The 14,284-nt window shown below is 43.7% G+C and overlaps 1 protein-coding gene across 2 annotated transcripts in view; it reads right to left on the bottom strand.

Annotated features, from left to right (window-relative positions):
* GALNT9 (polypeptide N-acetylgalactosaminyltransferase 9) overlaps window positions 1-14,284 on the bottom strand; it is a 443,926-nt gene that overhangs the window by 291,886 nt on the left and 137,756 nt on the right. For both annotated transcript variants that reach the window (XM_075898386.1, XM_075898387.1), the window contains exons 3-4: window positions 4,804-4,970; window positions 1,494-1,668 (exon numbers count right to left, since the gene is read on the bottom strand). In XM_075898386.1, coding sequence (XP_075754501.1) covers window positions 1,494-1,668; window positions 4,804-4,970 — 342 coding nt within the window. The remainder of the gene's footprint in view (window positions 1-1,493; window positions 1,669-4,803; window positions 4,971-14,284) is intronic.

The following is a 14,284-nucleotide window of genomic DNA, read 5'->3' as shown; positions in this document are numbered from 1 at the left end:
GGCTTTTGCAGTTAAGCCTCCCTATATAATACTCTTTGGCTGTACCTAGAGCCACTTTTAGTTGTTTTTTAAACTTCCTCTCAGGCCCCCAAAACAAAAACACCTAACTGTACAGAAGTTTTTCCTTAGCAGCAATTAATCCCTCCCTCTTTTCGGCTAGACATTCACACTATCTGTCCCAGCTGTCCTTACCTATCTGCGTGTTCATATTAGTCCATTCAGAACCTATTTCCAGCAGTGCATCATATTGGGAAATGCATTAACATGGTAATTATTTTCTTAATAAACTCTCTTTTGCCAAATCATGTTATTTAAAAAAAAATACACTGTAAGGCCAAGTGCAACCCCAGTCAATGCAGTGCTTTCTACTCTTGTGCTCTCTCCATTGGCTCTTTAGGAGTAAAACAACAACAATTATTGTTATAATCTGGTTTGATCCCACTGAAGTGAATGGCGCTGCAAAGATACATAAAACTGTCAGGCTACGTCTAGGCTGGCATGATTTTCCGCAAATGTTTTTAAAAGTTTTTCCGCAAAAGCACTTTTTACAGAAAAGCGTCCGTGCCAATCTAGATGCGGTTTTGCGCAAGAAAGCCCCGATCGCCATTTTCGCCATCGGGGCTTTTTTGCGCAAAACAGTTTTTAGCTGTCTACACTGGCCCTCTTGTGCAAAAACATTTCTGGAAAAGGGCTTTTGCCTGAATGGGAACGTCAAAGCATTTGCACAAGAAGCACTGATTTCGGACAGTAGAACGTCAGTGCTTTTGCACAAAATCAAGAAGCCAGTGTAGACAGCTGACAAGTTTTTCTGCAAAAGCAAATGCTTTTGCGGAAAAACTTGCCAGTCTAGATGTAGCCTCAGAATTGTGCTCATGTCATCAGTGTCGCTGGTTTGAAAATCAAGCAAAAGCGGCATACTAATTTTAAGATGCATTAGAAACACAGGTAATAATCCATTTCTCTCCGAAATGCAAATGCAAGAAAACACATAGAAAAAATCATGTTTACATTCTAGCTTCTAAAAGGAAATTACAACAATGGAGGGTAAACAAAACCAAATGAAATGAAAGTCCTCAACAATATATTTTTAAAACATAGATCTGCTCTTGAGCTCAGAACTTGCTTAATGATTTTTCAACATTTGCTCACTCCAGGGATCTCAGATTGATTTCCATGCAAGTTGCTTCCCTATATGTTGAACTGTGTAGATGCAAGAATGACAGTCCTTAATGGATCTGGCAGCCATTTCAGGAGACCTCAGCACACTGTAACACTGGAACGATCAAGAATATTATTCAAATTAAACAAAATAAACAAGCTTCCAGCAACGTAATCACTGGAATTATTTGGTTGCCACCTCTGAGAAACTCTCATTTGCAGACTTTGGGAGCATAGCGTACCATGTAAAAATGCTTCTGTTTGTATTGCAGCATGTTCTCCCCTTGGGAAATCCAGACTGCAAAGACATATGTGTTGGCATCAAACTATCTTACCAGCCAGTGTTGAACTCCACATGAGCGTCAAAGAAACCAACGATCAGAGAGGTTGCTGCTTTCCAGCCTTGGATTCGAGCTCGAATCAGTCCTTCCCGTTTGTTATTGCGCACTATCTTCACCAGGCCTGGGTATCTCTTATTGACGTACTGGTCCAGATTAAACTTCAGCTCAACTGAAAAAAAAGACACACACCCGTGCTCTCAAAGAAATTTCCACTGAGAACAAATAGCCATCACATAATATTTTATTGAGATATGATTTACCCTGGAACAAACATTTCTAAAACTAAAGACTCAAAAATAATTCTGAGCCTCAGACCTTTCCAAATGATTGGCTGCATTCCAAGAGGAGGTAGGTACATGCAGTTTCTACTGATGTACATGGGCCCTGTTCTAAGGTCTTGTCTTAACCCAAATTCAACTTTTAATTACAGTGGTGTGAACCCAGAATAATCCTATGAAATTCAAGAGTATTACTTTGGATTTACACACATGCAGTTTGGTCCTTAGGTATTATACATGGAATTTTATAGGTATTTTGCCTAAATAAAACCCTCATTGCTGTGTCACTTGGAAAGTTACTCAGCACTGCTTAGAATTTTGTCAAGTATTTAGAGAACATCAGGTTTCAATTAGTTTCAAAATAGTGATTATTGTTAGAGCCTTGTACAGACAGAAAAAATGATCCATGGATATCCACATCCACAGATGCAGATACCCATGGATATAAAGCGGATACCCACAAATTTGCAGGGTCTTAAATTCAACATTTGTATCCATATCAGTAGCCACAAAAATGAACCACGGATATCTGCATCAATATCCACAGATACAGATACCCATGGATATAAAGTGGATATCTTTGGATTTGCACAATATTACAAGACCCCTAATAATTTCTGACATGCTAAAGAAAGTCTCTGAGGCTATGTCAACACTGCCACCCTAATGTAGGCATTTGAATTTGCAAATGAAATCCAGGATTTAAATATCCCGGGCTTCATTTGCATGTTCCCAGGCGGGCTCCATTTTTAAATGCCCGTAGTTCGAACTACCTGCCTGCGGCTACATGCGGCACAGACTAGGTAGTTTGAATTAAAGCTTCTAATTTGAACTACCATTATGCCTCCTACAAGGTAGTTCAAACTACAGGGCATTTAAAAATGGCGGCACCTGGGAACATGCAAATGAAGCCCGGGATATTTAAATCCTGGTCTTCATTTGCAAGTTCGAATGCCTATAGTAAGCCACCCTAGTTCGAACTAGGGTGGCAGTGTAGACATACCCTGAGAGTCTGATCACACACCAGAGAAACTCAACTGGCATAAGAGGAGTTACTCCTGCTTTACTTTGAGCTTTAGACTGGGTCCTAAAACAGATCAGAAACAGGCCGCCTGAGTTCAAGGGTTTGCACTTAAATGTAATTCAGAAAACCTGTGCTCCATCCCATCTTCTGAAAACTGAAGTTGATACTAGATAATTAAACAGCCCACCTCCCAATGATGTCACTTTCCACTCATTCAACAACATGTGATTCAGAACTCATCAGCTGTGACATTTGCCTTCACTTCAATACATTCATAAACGGACTAATTGTGAATAATGAACTTTGAACTTTAAAAATTTCATCATGGACTGCATTAGATTCTATTTACCATATTTTTTAAAATTCAAAATAATTATAGAGTGGTAATTGTTCCTTTCCTTAACATAAGCTATGAGAATAGTTGACCTGACACACGTCATGTAATACATAATATTAGAGCTCTCCAGTATCCTGGCTTATGCTAGGGAAAGGAACAATTATCAGCCAGATCAATAGATATGAGTCAATTTTCAGCAGTGGAGAGGAAAGTTACCTCAGAGAATCCAGGTGAGATTCTACTCTCTGCCTGGTATATATCCTGATCAACTCCACTAATTTAACTAAATGACTTTATCTTTACGTTGGTATAACTGAGAGCAGAATTTGTCCATATGTTGACAGGTCAATACAGACATACTGATAAGGAGTTCTTTTTGGTTTCTCTTTTTTGGGATTCCTGAGAAGAAGTATCCAAATACAAGAATGTTTAAATTGATAGGCTTCCAAGGAAATGTTAAATTTGAGATCTTATTCTGAATTGAGCAGTGTTAAAATGTAATAATGATTTCTAGAGCTTAAAATAGGCAGAAACAACCTATCATAACAAACACAATGCATAATTTACTTATTTAAATTTTTCTAATATATTACAGGAGCTGGTAACCTAATTAAGCCATATTGATTGTTAACACCTAAAATGTAATGCTGTCCTACATTCTGAGTTTTGTCTAATAAATGATGTTAGTTAAAATACATGCTATTTTTTGTATTTGTTAATTATATTACTTTACTATGAGACTGGCTTCATGCCTAGTCTTATAGTGTGATTCTTGCACTCTAATTATAAGCTCTTGCGTGAAAAAAAAAGTTTCATAACCTGTTTCAGATCTCAATTATACCAGGGTATAACAGCCCCATCCACTTTGGTGAAATTGTGTCCAATTTATCCCAGTGTCAATGAAAACAGAAATGGACGCTTATCAGGAACTTCCTTTGTAAGTATAATTGTTTTATTTAATCATCTGGGCTCAGGTCTGGCCCACAACATTTTGGTGCCTGAGGTGGAGAGCTCAAATGATGCTCCCATGCCCCCTGGGTCCTAGTGGTGACCCCCCCTGCAGTCTGGCACCTGAGGGCGGCTATCTCAGTTCGCCTCATGGTATGGCCAGGCCTGTCTGGGCTAATAATCAATATATTTCTCTGAATCTGGAAGTTTGAGGGATCAAATAAACTATCTGATCCTTTTTTATAGACAACTTTAGTAAAAGTTTATTTTCTATCAAGAATTTTATGTCAGGGACTAAATAAAATATATTAGATGCTATCAAAAGACCTTTAGTCATGATAGTAAGTTGTTACTCATGTGAATTGTCTCAACTAAGTCAATGCGACCTCACTCATGGCTTAGTCTTGCCAACATGACTAAGTTTTGTACAATTGGTGTCACTGAGCCAGATCCACCACTGACACAAACTGGATCATAGTTAAAGGATTTACCTTCTCTGAGGATCTGGGCCATTATTTACAAATCTGTACTTTTATTTCTGATATTCCGCCTCTGAGCTACTTCAGATATTTTTGGATCTAGTCTTGTTCCAGTCAAACCTCCGAAAAATATATTTAAATTAGAAGCAACTCTATTATTTCCATTTACTATTTAATCACATTACAAAACATAAGATAAAACCCTTTAGAGGAAAAGAAAGCATGTGTTGACATTCACCGTTATCACTGTTGTCATCCACCAGAATGATCTCCTTGAGCAAATGGGATGGGGTATGATTCACAACACTGTGCACTGAGCGCAAGATGACAGACAGAGCCTCGTTTACAAAAATAAAGACCACCGAGATCTGAGGCAGCTCATCAGAATAGGTCATCTGTTTGCACCTGTAGAGAACAAGGCAAGAACTAGAACCCAGTAAGAGACAGATATTAAACATGCAGAAGATTGGATTTCATCTCTCTCTTCCTAGCATTTAGACACAGAGTACTTGTTCATTCTGATCTATGGTAATGAATGGCATTCCCCAGGTACATTCTATTTGGGTACAAATGAAGACCATTTTAGTCCTGAATAAAAATCACCTAATTAAATGCTAACATTTAATCACCTTAATGACAATAGAACCATATATTTGCATATTCCTGAACATAGGCAGAATGTGTAGAGGATTTTAGTTGCAGCAAGGTTAAATTGTCTCATACAAAATGAGATGTTGTAAAATACTCATATGTTTTGCTTTAAGACTCAAAAATAACTGAAAAGAAGACTTTAAGGACTATGAATTGAGTCTGCTTCTGATGACATCAACTGATTTAAAAAGAAGTAGGATCAAACCCGTATTTTCAACTGGCCTAAAAACAGATCTCAAAATGGTACAGAATATTTTTCATGTGAACCCTATTTATACCCAAGCCAGTGCCCTATGTTTCCATGCAAACAAGAATTAGCCCTCACAAATTTTGTTATTTCTGCAGTTGTCCGGCTTGCAGACAAATGGATAAATAGATGTATTTGCAAAATCTATATCCACAGCTTGGGAGACCATATATCAAAATCAGTCCCTACATGAAGTTTTGGAAAAAGCAGAGAAAGCCTGGAATACATCCCAACTTATTCCTGTCCTCCAGGCACAACTCTTACATTTGTTGCTCTACTCATTTTTATAGACTACTAAAATCTGAGTTGTGGGATGACTGTCCATACCAGCACAGAGAGTTCAATGTAAGGCAAGTCTGTTGCTGTGAATTAAACCCATTGTTTCTGTGAAAAAACAGAAATAAAAGACTATAGTGGGATTGGAAAATGTGTGAATTTTTGCAGAAGGTGCAAATCCTCTCTCACAGTTACTTGAAAATACATGCTAGCCCAGCTGGTTGGCTGCGTGAGTTACCTAATGCATGCTCTTCTCAACACCGGTGCACTCTCTTTTTGTGCACTGGTATTAATGTCAGTCAGAGAAGAAAACAATAGTGGGAGATGGCCTCTAATACAGTACAAGAAGTGCAACAAAGTACAATGCTTCCAAAACCCTTAGGGCATGTCTATACTAGAAAATTATTTCAAATTAACTTATTTTGAAATAATAATTCCTGAAAAAATAATTTCAAAATAATATGTCCACAATGCAGGAAAGCTTTGAAATTAATCTGAGACAGGCTCCCATAATGTGGATGCACTACCTTGACTTAGAGCCCCAAGAAGATCTGGGGAGTACTTACTTTGACTGACTCTGGAGAACAGTTATTTAGAAATTGCAGCATTGGTGTGTCCACACTACTGCTGTTTTGAAATACAGGCAGTCCCCGGGTTACGTACAAGATAGGGACTGTAGGTTTGTTCTTAAGTTGAATTTGTATGTAAGTCGGAACTGGTACATATTGTAGGGGAAACTCTAGCCAAACATTTTTTTTAGTTTTGGATAGCATAGGGAAAGGTTAACTCCCCTCTAATGTTTGTTTTGCTGTCTGTTCCCCTGTTCAGAAGATTTCACATCTATTTCTGTCCCTGTGACAAACTCAGGACTAAAGGAGTAACTCATCAAATACCAAACAGCTCTGCACCATGCTTTGAGCTAATAGCTTTATTTCCACACACCACCCAGGGTTCTAGGAGGAGGGTCCTTTTTTTGCTAACACAATGAGGCCAGCACTTTGTTTGTTTTGGTGGAGTCTTTGTTTGCCCAGGGAGCCCAGCATGTATAGGGGGAGGAGGGGCAGAGAGGCTGCTTTTGTCTGCTGTTGGGCAGCCTGTTGCTCAGGGGAGGGGGCAGCCTGTTGCTGGCAGGGGGGAGGGGGAGGCGTGCAGGATGCGAGGCCGCGGGGGGGGGGGGCCCAGCGGGCGTGGGGGGGCACTTTTCCTCTGCCCGGCAGCTCTGCGGGATCCCTGTCCCTGTGGCCAACTGCTGCAGGCAGAGGCCAGTTGGAGCCAGCCGAAGAGGAGGAGGAGGTGGATTCTAGGACCCAGGTGAGCGAGCCCCGGGGACGCTGCTGCGCTCCGGGAGCCCGGCATGTATAGGGGGAGGAGGGGCAGAGAGGCTGCTTTTGTCTGTTCGGCAGCCTGTTGCTGGCAGGGGGGTGGGGGGGGGGGGCAGCGGGCGTGGGGAGGCACTTTTCCTCTGCCCGGCAGCTCTGCGGGACCCCAGTCGGAGCCGGCCCGAGGAGGAGGAGGATCCTAGGACCCAGGTGAGCGAGCCCCGGGAATGCTGCTGCACATGTGCGGGAGTTGCCTCACCCCGTTCGTATCTAGGGATCCGACGTAAGTCGGATCCACGTAAGTCGGGGACTGCCTGTAACTATTTTGAAATAAATGTTATACTTTGTGGAAAGCATGAGTTATTTTAACATAACCAGCTCCTTCTTTCAAAATAATAGGTGTGGTAGTGTGGTTGCTCCAAATGTTATTTCAAAATAAGGGGGGGTTATTTCGAAGTAACTCCTTAGTGTAGACCAGGGCTAACAGTCAAAAGCACCAAGAATTTGTCTTTTTTCCCTTCCCATGCAAATGGATGGACATAGTGATCGTTGGCTTTGTTAGGTCTCTTTGGGTATGTCTAGACTACATGGCTCCGTTGATGGAGTCATGTAGATTAGGTTTCTAGACACAGGAAAATGAAGCGGCGATTTAAATAATCGTCGCTTCATTTACATAAAAATGGCTGCTGCACTGTGCTGATCAGCTGTATGGCGGCACAACCCGGTAGTCTGGATGCTCTGCGGTCGACAAGGGAAGCCCTTGTTGACCGGCCCGGTAAACATCATTCCAAGAGGCATAATAGGGCGGTTGACAAGGGCTTCCCTTGTCGACCGCGGAGTGTCCAGACTACTGTTCTGTGCTGCCAAACAGCTGATCGGCACAGCGCAGCAGCCATTTTTATGTAAATGAAGCAGTGATTAGTTAAATTGCCGCTTCATTTTCCTATGCCTAGAAACCTAATCTACATGGCTCCGTCGACGGAACCATGTAGTCTAGACATACCCTAAATCTGAATGGATCAGTATTAGAACTTGGGAAAGTATTCATCATCAGCTGTGGTAGTGTGATGGTTTTTTTTTTTTGATCAAGTGAGCATCATATCCCTAATAATATCTGCCTCTCACTATAGCAATTATTGATTTGATTATTTATTATTAATTATTATTATTATTCATGCAGCAGGTGAACAGCACAGCATCTACGGCTCCAAACTGCCAGTTAGCATCTCTTCTGCTGTAGCCTGCTTCCTTATTTTGTGTAATATCTCTCCAACTAAGATAGACCTTATCTTAAAAAATTACCTACTTATTCTCACAGCCAAATTTCACTCACAAATATCATAGCAATTACTGAGCTTAACCTATAAAACACTGCTAATGATGCTACTGGAAATGACTTTTCCTGCTCTTGTCATACTTTCTGACCTTTTTGCTCATCCCTTCAATGTAATGATGACTTCTTTCCCCACCATTAGCAGTTATATTGTGGGGCATGACAATGATTTGGCTGCTGGGTAATCTCTGGAAATCAGTTATGAGTTTAAAAAATAAGCATTTACTCGTAACTTCTACTCATTCGAATCCTATTTTCTGTGAGAGTGAGCGGCCTTGTCAGTGGTTACACCATAGCTACTGAAAGCCCACTTGCTACACTGTGTGAAGTAAAGGGATGTGAAGGAGGTCACCTTGCTACGCCCCCTAGAGGGGACAGCCTCACTCTAGGAAGTGAGGGGGTGGGGTGGGGGCAAAGTGGTGTTGGGTGAGGGCACGGGGGACCAAGGATATGGGTTGGAGCTGATAACATTATATTTGTAAATTCATTATTTGCATAATGAATATGCAAATAAAATATTACCAATTTTGTGAATGGGTTTGCCGGTCCAAAGCATAAAAAAGTAAGGAACCACTGATATAGATGAATTTCTTTTTGGGCCTCATTCTCCTTTCAGTCATTGCAGCAGACAATATCAGAAGTCAGACAGGATCATTACTTCAAAATGCAGCAGAACTCTGTGTCACCAGCTGAAAAGTGTGGAATAGATTGGTACCCTACACACCCCTGGAAAGATTTCACAGGGCATTCAGTGAAAGCATGCAATAAAAAAGCAGCAGCTGCAAATACATGTATCATGCCTCTGATTATGACCTTCTTTATATTGTTCCTAAGTCAAGACCAACTCCAGAATTGTTCATGTGAGATCAGAATGAGGCAAAAAGTTACTGATAGAGCAGTAAAACTGTACAAATGAAATGATGGGATGCTAGCTTAAGGGGGATCAAATATGCTAACCCCTGAGCAGGTTCAGTGTGACCTGCATATTTCCTAAACCTTAAGTAAAGTAGGTCTCAATAGAGTGGCTTTAGAGAGAAAAGATGGTGCAGTGGCTCAGGCAATAACAAAAACATAAGGACGTAAGACCATTCTTACTGAGTCAGACCAAAGGTCCATCTAGCCCAGTATCCTGTCTGCCAGCAGTGGCCAATACCAGATGCCCCAGAGGGAAGGAACACTGCAGGTAATCCCCTCATGATCTTCCCCTGTCACCCACTTCCAAACAAACAGAGGGTAGGGACACCATTCCTACCCACTCTGGCTAATAGCCATTGATGGGCCTAACCTCAATGAATCTATCTACCTCTTTTTGAACCCTGTTAAAGTCCTACTCTTCACAGCATACTCAGGAAAGAGTTCAACAGGTTGACTGTGCTGAATAAAGAAAAACTTCCTTTTGTTTGTTTTAAACCTGCTGCCTATTAATTTCATTAGGTGACCCCGTAGTTCTATTGTGGGAACACATAAATAACGTTTTCTTATTCACTTTTTCCACACCAGTCTTGATTTTACAGATCTCTATCATATCCCTCCTTAGTCTCCTCTTTTCAAAGCTGAGAGTATGAGAGCTGAGTGTAATTCTTTGCTCCACCAGAGAGTTCCTTTGTGTCTTTAGGCAAGTCACTCTGTGCCTTTGTTCTGTAAAATGCGGATAATAGCACTGAGCACAGGAATGGGGGTGTAATGGATAGGAGGAGAGCTTATCAACACCCGGTGACTAAGGTAGCTAGCAAGGGCTTTGGTGGGTGGCTGGGAGAAGAACCAATCAAAAGAACGTGCTGAAACTTGAATTGGATATAGATTCCTTGCCTGCTTTCTTTGGGTATGTCTACACTACAAAGTTAATTCGAACTAATGGACGTTAGTTCGAATTAACTTTGCTAGGCGCTACACTAGCGCGCCACTAGCTTGAACTTAATTAGAACTAGCGGAGCGCTTAGTTCGAACTAGGTAAACCTCATTCTATGAGGACTAAGACTAGTTCGAACTTACTAGTTCGAATTAAGGGGTGAGTAGTCCCTTGATTCGAACTAGTGGGAGGCTAGCCCTCCCCAGCTTTCCCTGGTGGCCACACTGGCCAACACCAGGGAAACTCGTATGCCCCCCTCCCGGCCCCGGACTCCTTAAAGGGGCACGGGCTGGCTACGATACCAGTGCCAGGTGCAAGCCTGCCAGCACCCAGCTAGCAGACCCTGCATCTGGCACGGCTCGAACCAGCCACCCGATGCCCCCCAGCCTTCCCCCTCTTCCCAGGACCAGGCTGGCGGCTCCCAGGAGCTTGCCCGGGACCACAAGAGGCGGGCACCCGCCTGGTCTAGTGCAGACATCATAGAACTCGTCCACGACCTCCACGCTAGGCACAGGAAAGTGGCCAGCTAGGGCAGGAGAGCTGCCAGCCTGGCCACCCAGGAGCAGGTGTGCATGAAAATCAAGGGGGTCCACTGAGACCCCCGACTCTGAGCCCTGAGCTTACAATGGCCATCCTGGATCAGACCAAAGGTCCATCTAGCCCAGTAGCCTGTCTGCCAACAGCGGGCAACCCTAGGGACCCTGGAGGGGATGGACCGAAGACAGTGACCAAGCCATTTGCCTCGTGCCATCCCTCTCCAGCCTTCCACAAACTTTGGGCAGGGACACCACTCCTACCCCCTGGCTAAGACTACTCCATGGACCCAACCTCCATGACTTGATCTCACTTCCCTTTAAACTCTGTTCCAGTTCTAGCCTTCACAGCCTCCTGCAGCAAGGAGTTCCACAGGTTGACTCTTTGCTTTGTGAAGAACAACTTTCTCTTACTAGTTTGAAGCCTGCTACCCATTCCTTTCCTTTGGTGTCCTCTAGTCCTTCTTTATGGGAACTAATGAAGAACTTTTCTGAATGCACCCTCTCCACCCAACCCCTGCTTTTAGAGACCTCTATCCTGTCCCCCCTCCATCTCCTCTTTTCTAAGCTGAACAGTCCCAGTCTCTGTAGCCTCTCTTCATCTGGGACCTGTTCCCAACCCCTGATCATGTTAGTTGCCCTCTCCTCTCCCAGCCTTTCTCTTCCCCTCTCCCACCTCCTTTTCCCAGTCTCCCCCAGTTTTGTTCATTAAAGACAGAGTCAATGTTGGAAGAAACGTTATCTTTATTTTGTACATCATAAGAAGGGGGGCTAGGGAAGGGTAAGTGGAAGGAGGTGAGGGAGGAATGGGGTACGAGCCCCCGATGGGGAGGACTGGGCTGGCTCTGCGGGCTTCTGGGGGTGGAAGCTCTCCTGCAGCCCCCCGATTGCTCCCTCTCCCCAGATCGCAGCCTGCGGCAAGTTCAGCCGGGCTGATGGCCGAGTGGTGTGATGTGCCCAGTGTGGGTACTCCGGGCAATCCAAGCCAGGACTGCTTTGCAAGCGGGGCACCCCTTAGAACTGTCTGTCCGGGGTGGGGGTCGGGACCCTTTAAGCGCAGCCCTCGGCTAGCCTCAGACAGCATCTCCACGCTCTAAGTCCTCCTCTGATGCCCTGCCGGCACTGCTTCCGGCCATCCTTAAGCCTTGTTCAGGGTCCACTCAATATGGACTTGCTAGTTCTAGATGCGTTAGTTCGAATTAGCTTAGTTCGAATTAACTAATTCGAACTAAGTTAGTTCGAATTAACGTTGTAGTGTAGACGTACCCTTAGTTACCAAGATCATGTTCTCAAACCATCCCCTTATCATAGAATCATAGAACTGGAAGAGACATCAGAAGGTCATGAAGTCCAGCCCCCTGCTCTAGGCAGGCCCAATCCCAACTAAATCAACCCAGCCAGGGCTTTCTCAAGCCGGGACTTGAACACCTCTAGGGATGGAGACTCCACTACTTCCCTAGGTAACCCATTCCAGTGCTTCACTACCCTCCTACTGAAATAGTTTTTCCTAATATCCAACCTGGACCTCTCTCACCATAACTTGAGACCATTGCTCCTTGTTCTGCCATCTGTCACTGCTGAGAACAGCCTCTCTCCATCCTCTTTGGAACCTCCCTTCAGGAAGTTGAAGGCTGCTATCATATCCCCCCTCACTCTTCGCTTCTCCAGACTAAACAGACCCAACTCCCTCAGCCTCTCCTCATAAGTCATATGCTCCAGCCCCCTAATCATTTTGGTTGCCCTCCGCTGGACCCTCTCCAATGCGTCCACATCCTTTCTGTAGTGGGGGGTCCAGAACTGGACACAATACTCCAGATGTGGCCTCACCAGTGCCGAATAAAAGGGAATAATGACATCTCTGGATCTGCTGGTAATGCTCCTCTTAATGCAACCTAATATGCCATTAGCCTTCTTGGCTACAAGGGCACACTGTTAACTCATATCCAGCTTCTCATCCACTGTAACCCCCAGGTCCTTTTCTGCAGAACTACTACTTAGCTGGCTCGTCCCCAGCTTGTAACTATGCTTGGGATTCTTCCGTCCGAAGTGCAGGACTCTACACTTGTCCTTGTTGAACCTCATCAGATTTCTTGTGGCCCAATCCTCCAATTTGTCTAAGTCACTCTGGACCCTATCTCTGCCCTCCAGCGTATCTACCTAGCTTAGTGTCATCTGCAAACTTGCTGAGGGTGCAATCCATCCCCTCATCCATGTCATTAATAAAGATATTGAACAAAACCGGTCCTAGAACCGAACCTTGGGGCACTCTACTAGAAACCGACCGCCATCCTGACATCGAGCCGTTGATCACTACCCACTGGGCCCGGCCTTCTAGCCATCTTTCTATCCATCTTACCATCCATTTATCCAATCCACATTCCCTTAGCTTGCTGGCAAGAATATTGTGGGAGACCGTATCAAAAGCCTTGCTAAAGTCAAGGTATGTCACATCCACTGACTTTCCCATGTCCACCGACTGAGCTGGCCTGCTGGTCTGCCTGCTAAAAAATGTACTGGGAAAGGGAAGGGCGGGGGGAAATGCATGTAGTCTATAGCATTAACTGCTAAGCTTTTACTTATCGGTTACTCAGTTAATTGACTACACTATTATACCCCTAGTGAGTTTCTCAAAGTGTATCCTCTTGTATGCATGCCACATTCCCACAGGTCATGAGGTGGGGACCCGTAGGATTGTTAGAGGAAAAGCTCATTGCCAGCAGCACAGAAAACAGAAGTGCCTTCCTTAATCTGACCTTTGGTTGTGGCCACCAACATTGCCAAATCATGGCAGCTGCAGAACAGAAGGATATAACTGTGTCATTCAGAGTACGTCCTTCAAGAGAGGAATGCAAATGCGGACAAACCAAATTGCAAATGAAGCGCAGATTTGAACTACCCACACTTCATTTGCATAATGGTGACCAACCACTTTTCTGAAATAGCATATTTTTTAAAAAAACGGGGTTATTTCAAAAAGAAACTCTTCCTTTGAAATACGGAACGGTTTCTTTTCAAAATAATCCATTTTTTTCTCAAAATACGCTATTTCGGAAAAGCGGCCAGCCGCCATAATTCAAATGAAGCACAGGAAATTCAAATCTGCACTTCATTTGCAATTTTGTTTGTCTGCATTTGCATTCCTCTGTCGAAGGAGGAACGCAATGTAAACGACACCCTCACAGAGAAATGTTCACCCCAGATAGCAATGTCTTCCAGGCTGGCACCTGTTGAGAGACCACACATTTTGGTACACTAGGTACTGTCTCCATAAGTGCTCTGTAGCTGGAGCACACACACCGAGAAAAATTAGAGGGTGTTCAGCACCCCCTGACAGCAAAGCTCTCCCTCTGCATCTTTCCCGTCAGTGCCTCTTGCTTATGAGCAACCTTGCTAATCTACTCCTCCCTGTCCCTCCCAGTGCCTCCTTCCTGTCACAAGCTGCTGTTTTGCTGTGTTCAAAGGCTCTGGGAGAGAGGGTAAGGAGTGGGGACAGAGTTTGCTTGGGGGAAAG

Source organism: Pelodiscus sinensis, chromosome 15 (genome assembly GCF_049634645.1).
Source record: "Pelodiscus sinensis isolate JC-2024 chromosome 15, ASM4963464v1, whole genome shotgun sequence".
NCBI lineage: Eukaryota > Metazoa > Chordata > Testudines > Trionychidae > Pelodiscus > Pelodiscus sinensis.
Note: the sequence above shows the minus strand (reverse complement) of the source record. Positions and strands in the feature narration are given on the sequence as shown.